The 12206-nt window shown below is 40.6% G+C and overlaps 1 protein-coding gene across 1 annotated transcript; it reads right to left on the reverse strand.

Moving 5' to 3' along the window:
- Window positions 1-2862: 2862 nt before the first annotated feature.
- LOC104450181 (transcription factor bHLH123) lies at window positions 2863-6216 on the reverse strand. The gene is made up of 7 exons (XM_010064627.3): window positions 5717-6216; window positions 4914-5448; window positions 4643-4750; window positions 4427-4492; window positions 4206-4271; window positions 4008-4058; window positions 2863-3536 (listed from the first exon to the last, which is right to left on the reverse strand). Exons 1-7 carry the CDS (start codon window positions 6049-6051, stop codon window positions 3387-3389), a joined length of 1311 nt encoding a protein of 436 aa, XP_010062929.1. The 5' UTR covers window positions 6052-6216; the 3' UTR covers window positions 2863-3386.
- Between the last annotated feature and the right edge of the window lie 5990 nt (window positions 6217-12206).

Raw genomic sequence — 12206 nt, forward strand, 5'->3', positions numbered from 1 at the left:
CTTTCCTAATTGTTGAGGAGGTCTCTCTAAGGTTGATAGGCTTGCTCATGAAATAGCTCATCTCAACGATTTAAGGAACCCCATGAGATGCGAGACTTGAGCTCGAGCCCGAGCCCGGAGCCCGAGCCCAAATGAGCGCTTTGAAAAAGGCTCTTGATGTTGAAACTGCTCACTGGACTGAAGTCACAAAGCGGCAGCATTGGGGGCGAAGTACACCCGCCTATCAGAAAGCAACGTAATAGTAGTACCTGTGCGGAAAAGAATCACAATACTCCATTCTTGCTGATAAAGTAGATGCCGTTACTTTCAGTTATTATTCTTGATGGGTAGAGCTTTGGTCAAAGGTCCTTGTTGCTTGATAACGCAGGGAAAATTCCTGGGGTGAGGTCACCGAGAGGACCGATGAGCGCGAGGGTTCTGATTCTCTCATCTTTTCCAGGGCCCGTCTGGGGTTACATATTACATAGCACGTACGCTTTGCTTTTCCACGGATTGGAACCGTACAGAAGGGGACGAGAACAAGAGCTCAAATCCATCCCCCCCCCATAAATATACAAATCGACTAGGATTTCTCCTATAAAAAAAAAAAGACCTTCAGCTTTTAGGATTGTTCTTTTCCTCGATTCTTTCATAGCTTTTTGGTTTTATATTTGTTGCCCTCTTTATCTTGGTATACATATATTCAGAGGCGTAGAATCGCATAAAGTTGATCATGTTCAGTCAATTCTCTCCTGTTATTTTTCAAGAATTAAGTATTGCTTTATACTTACATTGCGTGCAAATTTAGCTAAAATGTTTCAAAGGAGGAATCAAACCAGATCCACTTGATGTACACCTCCTCCTTATTTTTGTTCATGATTGGTAAAATAAAAGTGGAGAAGGGTGACAAGTATTGTTATTCTTCTAGGTTTTATCCTTACCAAATGTTCAATTTAAGCCATAATTACTAACCCATTCATTGGTGTGTGAACCCATTACCATAACCCTACTGGTGTGATAGAATTCAAAAAGTCGCTTTAAATAAGGTAGCCAATACCCATGTCACGAGATTTCAAATGGCAAGAGTAGAAGCTGGTCAGAATTTTAATCACGATATTACTTGAACTCATCACCTCATGAAAATTAATGTGACATCTTTATTATTGGGCTATCACACTCGATGATCAGTTGATATCTAATTATTGCTTTTTCCATTCAATTGAATACCTACAAGTCTTAAACTGACTAATCATGATGTTACGATCAAGAGGTGAGAAATTTTCTGAAATCATGCAAAGATGTTCTAAGTTTATGAATACATGATTTTATGAATACATTATTTCATGGTAGTGATTACGGAACACCATTGTTCAAGTTGCGTCCAACAAAATAAAAGCAGAATTCAAGGCAAGGAATACCGAGTTCCGAGTTTGGGAAGATGGGGATCGTCCATGACCACCGCTTTTAATTGCGGTTGCCGACGCCACCGCTACCTCCCTCCATTGCCACTACCATCACCTCCCCGCCATCATTCTTTCCTTTAAAGTTTATTTTCCCCTCCTCTTTCGTTGGTGTTAAGGTTGCAATGATGATGATGATGAAGATGACTATGATACGATGGTTGCATTTTTGTCAGGTAATGGTTCCTAATGATTGTGAAAATAATGATGACCAGAGTCGGAAGATAAAGAAAAGGAGAATCGACGACAAATCTATGGCAGCAGCGACATCGATAGTTAGTGTAATGATAATTTGGAGAAATGAAGAGCGGACTAATCGGGGTTTGTCCTCACAGTTTATGCCTACTGGTCAAGTTGGCCCTTGAACCTCCTGTGAAACTCTAGTTTCAGTCTCTTGGTCTGAACCGGGGATGTGATCAATTTTCAAATGCGAGTGGGGTTTAGTTCGAGTGGATACTACGGACTGCACGTTGCAGGTTAAAGCATAATTTAGCGTCGGTATGCCGTAGGCTAGCTACTTTACATAGGGTTGATTTTCAGGATTCTTATGTCACGATCATTAGCCAATTTATTATAATGAGAAATCTGCCATGATCCGATGTGAATAATAGATGGGAGCTCTTACAGGTCTGTATATGGTCGTCTTCAACCAAAAAAAAATTGAATGTGCGTAATTCAACTGACATTCTTTTGTATCTTTAAATCTTGATGTCAATTGTTAGGTTTATATCATAATCCTAACCTTTAAGCCAATAGAAAATTTACTTGAGAACCAAGTGCATCATTATTTTTTTCTCTTTTACTGAGTAAAGCCTGTTTTAAATGAGTAAAAAATCAGATCACATTAGCTATCGCGTCAATCTCACGATCCGAGTAAGGAGCGAACGGCCACATGAATTAAGAGACGGAATCAGAGTAAACAACCTGAAATGCACGCTATACATGACACGATGAGAATACATCCGAAACCCACATGTGCTCTTGATCTTCAATCACTAAACCAACTCTAGCTTTAGTATATTCCTAGAGGTGTTCTCTCTGCCCTACTTTTTCCTCTTGAATTCGGTATGTATATCGATTTCTCTCCACCTCCCAAACGTTACCAACCGATGTGACCACTGGGGCCTCTCTCCCGTTAAAAACTCGTTAGCAAAAAGAGAGGAGGGGAAGGATAATCGAGTGCTGAAATCCGAAAGGAAGAGCGGGGGTGGGGTAGGCTCTGACCTCCACTATCATATTCCAAAAACGTAAACAAATGAAAAGTGAGATTTTCCGATCGAACGACATCTCCACCACGATCACTCATCTTCTTTTGTATTGCGAGACTTCAATTATTCCTTCCATGTCTTTTCTCCCTTCATCTCTCTCTCTCTCTCTCTCTCTCTCTCACACACACACACACACACACACACACACATTGTGATAAAATAAAGGTAATGCCAGCTCTATTCACTGTATAGTGCAAGGAAGCAACAGGAATAATTAAAAGAAGCTCCTTTCCTTGCTCTCTTTTTCTTGTACTAAACTCGGCTATGACAACAAAATGTTCCTATAAAGGTAACCCCTGCCCTACAAATTAGCACCTGTTCTCATCCCCTACTAAACCAACCCCCAAATCATAATAATTCCTCAATTATTAGTACAAATGTTGCTTTTCTTCTTTTGTTTCTTATGCCCTCGGCTGGCCCAACGATGGCCTCTCCTTTGGATTGCCATTCCTTTTCATCCCTCTTTCCTCCATTCTTGTTCTGGGTTATTTCTTTACATTTCAAACTATATAAAAATTACACAACCGGGGGCCACATCCGGGTCTTCTGATTCTCCTCTTTCGCATCGCCATCGTCATCAACACCGTCCTCAGCTGTGGTGTGGAAAACAACTAGCCCCTCTCATCGAGCGGGTGTCGGAATGGTGTCTTTCTTTTGGGGGAGGAGCTGTCGATTTGAATTATCTGAATGTTCCTCCAAATGTAGGAGTCCAAAAATCAACGGTCGTCTCGTGCGTGACTGGGTAAGTGCTTGAGACCGGTACGAGACATAGACCGCGGCTTCTAAGATCTGGTCTAGGCCCATCTGGGTCTTCAGATTTATCGGGAGTCTGCATCATTCAGTGTTTTTTCGCTATTCAATACACTCTCGAATCAGATTATTAAACAATGCATTTATCAGATGTAGTGACATAAGGCGAATTTTCACTTAATGTTCCTATAAGCAACCCTTTTTTCGTGGCAACTATATGAGTTTCAATATGTGCAACAGCATATGAGTAGAGTAGATTGTGAACCGTGCTCTTTCATTTTCTTTTCCATTTCAGATTGCATGCCATGTATCAACCTAAATGAAATTTGGCATACCAAAGCATGGTTACGACTAAGCCCACGGTGGTTTTTAAATAATGTCGTCTCTAGCAGAGAATTCCACATAGATTAAGACTTAGGAATTCGTATTCCAAGAAAAATCATAGAAATTCTAATCCATAGACCATAGAGACTGTCCAATTAATCACATCTAAGATATATAGCTGAAACAATAAATAGATCTTTTAGAGAAGGGTTAAAAAGGTGCATACCTGCTGATGTTGCATGGCACCTCCATTTTTCATGTATGGGGTACTTAGAACCTGACAAGGCAAAAACATGTTTTTCTCAGAAGAGGCTTCAATTGAGTTCTCCATAAGTATGGTCCCACATGGTAATAAAAGGCTTGGGTTAGGTTACATTAATCTCAAATGGCCTTGTTCTTCTAAGCAATGTATGTTGGGACTTACACTGATTTGGTCGTGGAGGAACTTGATGTACTCAATGGCTTCAGTGAGCACCGAGGCTGTATCGGTCTGACGACAAAAGAAAGGAAAAATTAGCAACAAAATCTCCATTGCAATCTTCAATGGTCTCTTCAATAATGTTTCAAAATAGAGAATGATACCATATCTTTGGGTACTCATATGTGAAGGCAAAAGAGAGATCTCGTCGAAATGAACTCATTTACCTTTCCGAAAGGCGAAACCAATTGTTGGAGCGCAGTGATTCTGTCCCCCATCTTCTCTTTCCTCACCTATATTTAGTTCACAACCCTCTCTTTTTCATTGTCTATGCAAGTTATAAAGCTTAGAGGCAAAGAGAAAGGAATAAAGAAAAAGCTAAAGACGTCTCTTTCTTATCTTCCAAAAGATTTGTTAAATCTATTCACTGGAAATTCAAGTACCTTAAAAGCTGGCAATGGCGAGGGAGTCTCGCTCCGCGGCCTTTTCCCCGCAGGCTCGCCGCCGCTTTTCTTCATCGCAGCGCCCGGATTGGCAACATCCGTTAAATTCTGTACCACACAATCAATGATACGAAAATCGGATATTTCCGCAACAAACGCTCGAAACCCTAATCATGACCATGCATAGCAATTGGACACGCCTGTGCAATGATGTCTCTCTCTCTCTCGTTTTCTCTTTTTGTATGCTCTCGATTAAAGATGTCTTGATTACCTTCGGTTTCTCGTCAAAGGCCGGAGGCCCGAATTGGGCTTGGGACTGTGGGAAGTAGGTGGTGGTTGTCGTGGACCTGACGTCGTTCATCGCCGTAGCGGACGCAGTCCAGAACGGCGCGTTGTTGGAGAAGTGCAACTGGCTATGGTGGTGAGGAGGCGGCGGCGGCGGCGGCTGGTGGTGCTTAGGCGGTGAGATTTTCAAGAACTGAGGCACTTTGCTGGACCAATTAGAAGTCAAGAGCTCACTAGAGCTCGGAGCATTGTAGCTCGTTGGGTTATAGCCAGGATAATTCACATTTTGCTGTTGCTGTTGACTGTTTTCTGATGATCCAGTCAAAATTCCTTGCAAGAAAGTGGCAGGACTACCGTACAAGGAGGAGGATGATGAATCAGCAATCTGGTGATGAAAACCTTGGCATGTCACTGTACTACCGTGATCACCTGTGTTTGTGCTCTGAAAGCTTGCGTTCATATTCAAGTTCTCCTGAAGCATCGACCTAAAGCTGTTCTCAGTCCCCTTATGATCTCCTCTTCTAGATAAAATCCCAAAAAGAGCACACTTGTAAGTGAGAGAATCTTTTGTCTTAAGACCAAACCATGTGCCAAAAGTTGCTGAAATTCATGCTAATTCATAAGCTCGAGCTATGATAAAATTCGACTAGCAGAAGAAATGTTTTCCTGAGAATCACTCCTACTTTAAAGATTGAAAGCACGATAAATGATATCGAGATTAAGGGAAAAAATTTCTACTTTCTGGAAAAGAAGGGAAAAGTTGGGGACTTCAGAGACTTAGAGACTTACAATAAGTTTTGGTTGTTCCAATCCATGGCTTGAGAAGAGAGGCCCAAATTCATCATATGCAAATTGGGGTCAACCAAAGATCCACCAGAGTCGCCCAAGACAGCAGAGTTGTGGGGTTGCAGCTTCTGGGTATCATGAAAAACTACCGAGGAACCGCCTGGAGACTCCATTGAAGACCTTGCAGCTTTCATGTCGCCGCCCAAATCTGTGAGCCACCCGCCAAAGCTCCCCAGAGAGCTCAGCCCCGACGACGAGGACGACGAGGTCCCGCTCTCATACCGATTCCTCGATGCGTCCCACCAGTTCCCACTTGCATGGAATTGATCATCCGCCATGTCTAATATAGCTTCGATGGCAAGAGGATAGAAAAGCCTCTTGCTGCCTTTCTTTTTGTTGCTATCTGTATGGTTACTTCCTCACCGAAATGAATCTTGACCTTCTCTCGATGGCTTGGCTTTGTCTTCCAGTGGATTGTTTTGGTCGCATAAAATGATAAAAAGCGATGGCAGATTTCAGTATTTATATATAATTCAGCAAGAGACTGTGTGCGTGTGCGTGAGGGTGTGCGTATGCGCGTGTGTGGAGCATCAGCATCAGTGGTGATGGAGGAGGAGCTCAAAGGTGAGAAAAATGCGGTTGACATTTGAGGGGCTGATTAGACATTGAGGCAAAGGTCAATTTGAAATTGAATTTCTCTTTTGTTTGATGCTGCGTGTTATTCCCTTCCCTGTCCATCCTTTTTTTTTTTGTCCTTTCGAAGAATTTGTTTTTCTCCGGTAATTTTTTTTTTTCTTGCTAATGATGAGTTTTTGGATTCTTCTGTTTCCTTCTTAAAATAATTCATGCTTTGCGCCGCTCTGCGAAGGGGGGAATCATTAACAGCTGCATAAGGAAGGACATCTGCGCCACTTGCAGGTACAAAAGCGGGAGAGAAAGGTGAGGCTCCTCTCAACATTTCCTTACTCGATTTCTTGAACTTTACAGATTAACATGCTAGTTGTCTCGAGAAAGCTCGAAAATCTCAAGCCAGATTAGAGAGTGGACATTGGCTACATGCAAACCTATTTTGCTTTCATTCAGAAGGGTGGGTGATAACTAGCTGCAATATGATCATCGAAGTACTTGCTTGATAGATGGAAGCGGAATTATATGAGAAAGTTTGAAGTTTCAGTTAGGAAGGAAAGAAAACCTGGTGATGAGATCCAATAAAGATCATTTCTACCGCCTTTCATGCATAAGTTATCTAAAAACTATCGAGATAAGACCGTCATGGAATACAAAGATGAGGATAATTGGTAGGCAATTAATGAGTATCTATAAGGATAACTTCACCAGAAGCACAGCAAATGTGAGTCGGAACTCCTGGGCAATTGAATCTCCACCTTTGCATGATGTGGAACTCGTGAAATTCGAAACCGAAAAATCATTAATCTCCGGCACTTGTATAAATGTATGATTCATCGAACCTCCCTCTCTCAACCTACCGAGATCATAGAACCCCGGTAACTCTAGATTCTCTAGCGACAAGTTTCGCAACTTGGAGAAATTTCAAAGATTTTTCTTTTATTTTAAGATCTAATTAGATCAATAAAGAATAAATCAACGCCCTCAACCTTCTTCATGCATAGGCAGCTTATGCACCCTCATCTTTCTTCATCCATACCCAAGAGCTCCAAACCCTTCTAACTAGATGGAAAAAAAAAAAAGAATCACGTTGCTACATATTAAAAATGTGATCCCACAGAACAAAATTAGACCAAAACAAAAAACAAAAAACAAAAAGAAAATCGAAGGTATATTTTCCGGCCTGCTTTAGACCGCCTAGTTGACTGCGATTAAAATTCAAGAAATTCTACACCATGGTTCATGCAAGATTGACTAAGGGAGTGGACAAACTGACCTCATATCATCGAGTGAGAAGTGGAATTTGACAAAAGCGAGGTTGACTGGGGGGATGAATCAGCTATTCGAGAGTCAAAAGGTGTATCGATGGCGTGAGGGGATTAAACAACAAAAACAAAAGGAAAAAAACGATTTTTTAGTTGTCCTAGATTCACTTCGATTAATTATGTTAAACTTGACCGGCTGCGTATGGTTTAAGTTAATCAAACCCCCTTCTCGAGGATAAGCCCCCGTTGACATTCGGCATAAGTCAAGAAAAATCAGATGTTATTGGAAGACACATTGAAACTCACTTACTACATCATATACGTAAAGAAACTTTGTTGATGAAGGCGCCGTAGAGAGATTGCCCATTTTCTCTTCTTAGCAAGAGAAGTTAATAGCATTTCTAATTTGAAGTGTCGCTAATCATATAAGATCATTTGACTTTTAAAAAAATCACGTGATTTTCTTATTTTGAGTAATCCAAAAAAATATAAAGACCCTCGAAAAAGTGTAGATGGGGACGAGTCCATAGGAATGGAAAGAGCATATTGAAAGGCCGAATAGAAATTCCCTATAAAGTAAAATAGGGAATTACGTATTCAGATAAATCGATAAATGATCGAATTCACATATATGTTTTTTTTTTTTTTTTTTTAAATCGAATATTAGTTGGTAACATAAAAATTTTCCTTAGTCGGTAATATGAGATTTTTCAGCATCCCCTTTGTTTTCTTGGGCTTTCTTGTTTCAATATTATTTTTTTTTTTACTTATAATATAAGGACAATTTGGGTGGACAAAAGAAGAAATGAAGAAAAAGAAGAAGAAGAAAAGGATGGAGGGCAATTAGGTTTTGACTTATAGGAGAGGGAGAGGAGGCGGCAGAAGGAAGAGTGAGGAAGGGAGGGAGGGTGACAAATCGGACTTTGGAGGTGGCGTCATGCTTAGAGAGAGAGAGAAAGAGAAAGCTTTGACAGGAGTCAAACGGGTGGGGTCCACGCGGCGTGCACGCGTGGGAAGACATGTGGAGCCCACCCTCTTCTTCTCTCTCTCTCTCTCTCTCTCTCTCCTCAGAGTCAGAACCCAGAAAACGACCTCAGCTTTGGGGATTTGATGGATTTGATAATTACGAAGTTTCCCCTCCCTCCCCTCCTCTCCTTCTATAATAAATAATAATAATGATAATGACAATAATATCATCCGTCCAATTCCGATGTTTTCCCCCATCTCCCATTCTTTCAAATGCGCTCATCATTCTGGCCTACCCCCACACGCGAGACGTCTTTAGCTTTGTCCCGGATCCAGCGAGCCCCGTCTGCGCATCCACCCTTTCCGTCTCTTACATCAATTGACAGGCTCCCGCGCTCCCCGCTTCGTCAACGCGGCTTTTCGATGGTTGATTGCCGTATATGCCGGCGGCCGCGTTACATTGACGACCGTGTGTATTTGACGCCTTCACTTTAAAAAATATCGTTAAGGGAGAACCCAAATTCAAACCCGTCGGCATTTCCCTATTGAATCTAATATTCACTCGAAAGTTTAAAATAATAAATTATAGGCCAAAAAGAATATATTTATTACTCCACACCACGTCAATTCTCTGATGTTGGGCTTTTCCTAACGTACAATTCAACAATCTCCCAATTACGTGTAAGCTCGACATCTTTTTAATTCAAGTACCCTTCTCCAACGACACATCTCGACTTGAATCTCCATTAACGTCCATATTTATCGTGGTCTTTTTTCTCAATTTGAACCATGAAGTCTGTCATTGGACTCGCATTGCTACACCACAACACTCATTGTCTAAAAATTGCATTGGTCATCAAATTCATTCCTTGAGATATTCACCAAAAATCGAAACAAATTGAGCCATCAACACTAATACCAATTATTAGAAACGTGCAATAGGAGTTTTGTACCTTTACTTGATAAAATCGTCAAGAAAAAGCCCAATTCCAAGCCCGTCTACATATTCGAGTGGACCCACTTTCATTCAAAAGTTTAAGTCAATAAGTTACAAGCCAGTTAAGATATATTTACTAATCCACAATACATCAATTCTCTAATATGAGACTTTTCTCACAAAACTCACACATGCAACTCAATAGCCATCACACCATAATGTCTATCGCTCCGCCTCTCTTTGAAGCAAGTCCCGCTTGTGGTGATTAAGATCGTATAGATCGCTTCCATTGCGCCTACTGTCATACTAACTTCGCTCACTTGAGGTATTGTTAGCATTTGGTTACTTCCACACCAAATCTCATGGTTTTATTTTTCTTTTATCATACATGTAATAAAGATTGTTTAGAAGGCCATCCATCTCTATAGTGCTCTCACATGTACCCCAAAGGATAAAATCATCAGGATTATTATAAATTGGGTCAAAGCACACAATACCCCAAATAACTTAAATTATAATGTCATGCTTTGGCATCAAAGCAAAATGCCCTCTAAAAAATGTGTGATTCGAAGTTGATGGACATGTAACAACCCCGGTCCAACAAGGACAAAGAGCGATATTGGAGTTAGGTGGCCCGAATAAGGTGTTGCTCCTAACTGGCTTATTTTAGAGTAAATAATGAACTGAATCATAAACTGAATATGGGGGAGGGCATTCCTGCATTATATGCATAAAACTTCAATTATCTCAACAGCACGAAAGGGTGAAACTCGATATTGGATGGACTAAAGCAGACCATACATCAAGTACACTACGTCGAGATGTTGTGCCCAGCCTCAACCTACATCGGATCCCAAATCACCTGCGGCTAGGCACCTTGAATTTGAGGCGGTAGCCTCAGATCTCAGGCGGCTGCCGTCGAAGAGAGAGAAGGAAAAGGGGGGAGGGGGGAGGAGAAATTAATAGGAAGCAAAAGGGGATCTGAGATCAATTTACCCTTAAATCTATTCCAAGGATCTCAATTCAGAAAGCATAAAACCAGACCTCAAAATCAACAAGGTACAACGATTTTTGCTCATGGTATCGAAAACATAATCGCAACCCCACTTAGCTTACGTCCATAATAAGATCTTAGCCTTAAAGTATCCAACAAGGCTCTCGTTCCTGTAGATTTTCCACATCTTCTCCCCATGTCTCAATTCATGTGTTCTCATCATGAAATCATGGACGAAGGGAGCGACATTTGGTGGGACTCATCCATCAATGATTAGGGTTCACATGTAGTATAGATTAGATTGACGAGAGCACTGAGACATCTAATTCACTCCCTCCATTTATTGCCCGTGAGAAATAATTCGTGCATGATTATCGCCTGAGATTGTTTGTATAGACATTCGTACCTCATACAGCACTGAAACTACTAGTTACTCCTTTTTTTTTTCTTTTCAACCCTATTATTGACATGTTGAAAACCATGAATAAATATCCAAGGATGCCACATATGGACCTGGAATTGGACGAAACCCAAGTACAAAAAATGCACTAAATCAAATGTGGATCATCTAGGTAGCATGCATACATAAAAGCATGTGTAGTCATCGGCTGATAAATCGGCGATTTGATGAGGTCACATCTAATGTTCAAAGCAATCATCTATTATTCTGAATTTTTTTGTTTTTTTATTACATAGAGTATCCAAATTTTCTACCCGATCAAATGTATCATCAATTGTTAATTGATAACTTCTCCCCATTTTTCGCTCTCTCCTTTATGTGGCACTTTTACAACATATTAATGCCCTGATCATAAGCAATGTTTAGCAACCTAATAAAGGTTAAATTGTGTTGAAATTTGATCGAGATCATCTTATTATTTTAATAATTTCAACGAGATTAAACTTGCAAATTTGAGCTTGAAGATCATTAATGTATCATATGCTTCTCGTTTACAAACCCGATCTTCTATATACAACTGACATTCCAGTGTGCAACTACAGGTCTCATTTTTAAAATGAGATGGTGGTGAGAGCCTGCGAGAAAAGAATGAAGAAGTTGATGTCATGATAATGTTAGCATGTTGTAAGCAAGCTAAAACAGAATAAACCCCGTCCTTTTCTCCGCACAACACGTGTGAAAGTGTGCGTGAAAGTGTGTGAGTGTGTGTGTGTGTGTGTGTGTGTGTGTGTGTGTGTGTGTGTGTGTGAGAGAGAGAGAGAGAGAGAGAGAGAGAGATTTCATTCTTTGGGCAGAATGAAGGACAAGCTGACCCCCTGAAAGGGAATGAGGTCATGGGATAGAGAGCAGCCCCCACGTGTTCCTGGTCATTTCGAATTGGAAAATAACGTGTATATTTTATGCTTTTTTTTTATTGAAAAAATAGAATGGGGTCAACCCAAATTGATTCGCATGTATACTATCAAAACCCCGTGTATAGTGCTAGCGCTTGTGGTCAATTGGTTGGTCTAAAGTACCATGAATTTGATATATACATCTTAAGCAATTATCCTGATCATTAGATGATAAATACACCACTGCTACTTTCTCTCATGTAAATCTCTCCTTACATGCATTATAAATGAGTGTTGCAAGAGACACAAAAACACACAAGATCGTAGGTGACGAACGAGACTTATTAGGGTTTGTATTATCAAGCTTAGAAACCCAAGTTTTTGAACCAAACTGACTCGAGACCCCTTATC

The sequence above is a fragment of the Eucalyptus grandis genome, chromosome 6, assembly GCF_016545825.1.
Source record: "Eucalyptus grandis isolate ANBG69807.140 chromosome 6, ASM1654582v1, whole genome shotgun sequence".
In the NCBI taxonomy this organism is placed as follows: domain Eukaryota; kingdom Viridiplantae; phylum Streptophyta; class Magnoliopsida; order Myrtales; family Myrtaceae; genus Eucalyptus; species Eucalyptus grandis.

Coding starts and splice junctions, on each gene's coding strand:
- LOC104450181 (XM_010064627.3), bottom strand. CDS start 6,051: ATGGCGGATGATCAATTCCATGCAAGTGGGAACTGGTGGGACGCATCG. Junction 4,751..4,913: donor CCTTTGACGAGAAACCGAAG/GTAATCAAGACA, acceptor TGTGTGGTACAG/AATTTAACGGATGTTGCCAA. Junction 4,493..4,642: donor CGCCATTGCCAGCTTTTAAG/GTACTTGAATTT, acceptor AACTAAATATAG/GTGAGGAAAGAGAAGATGGG.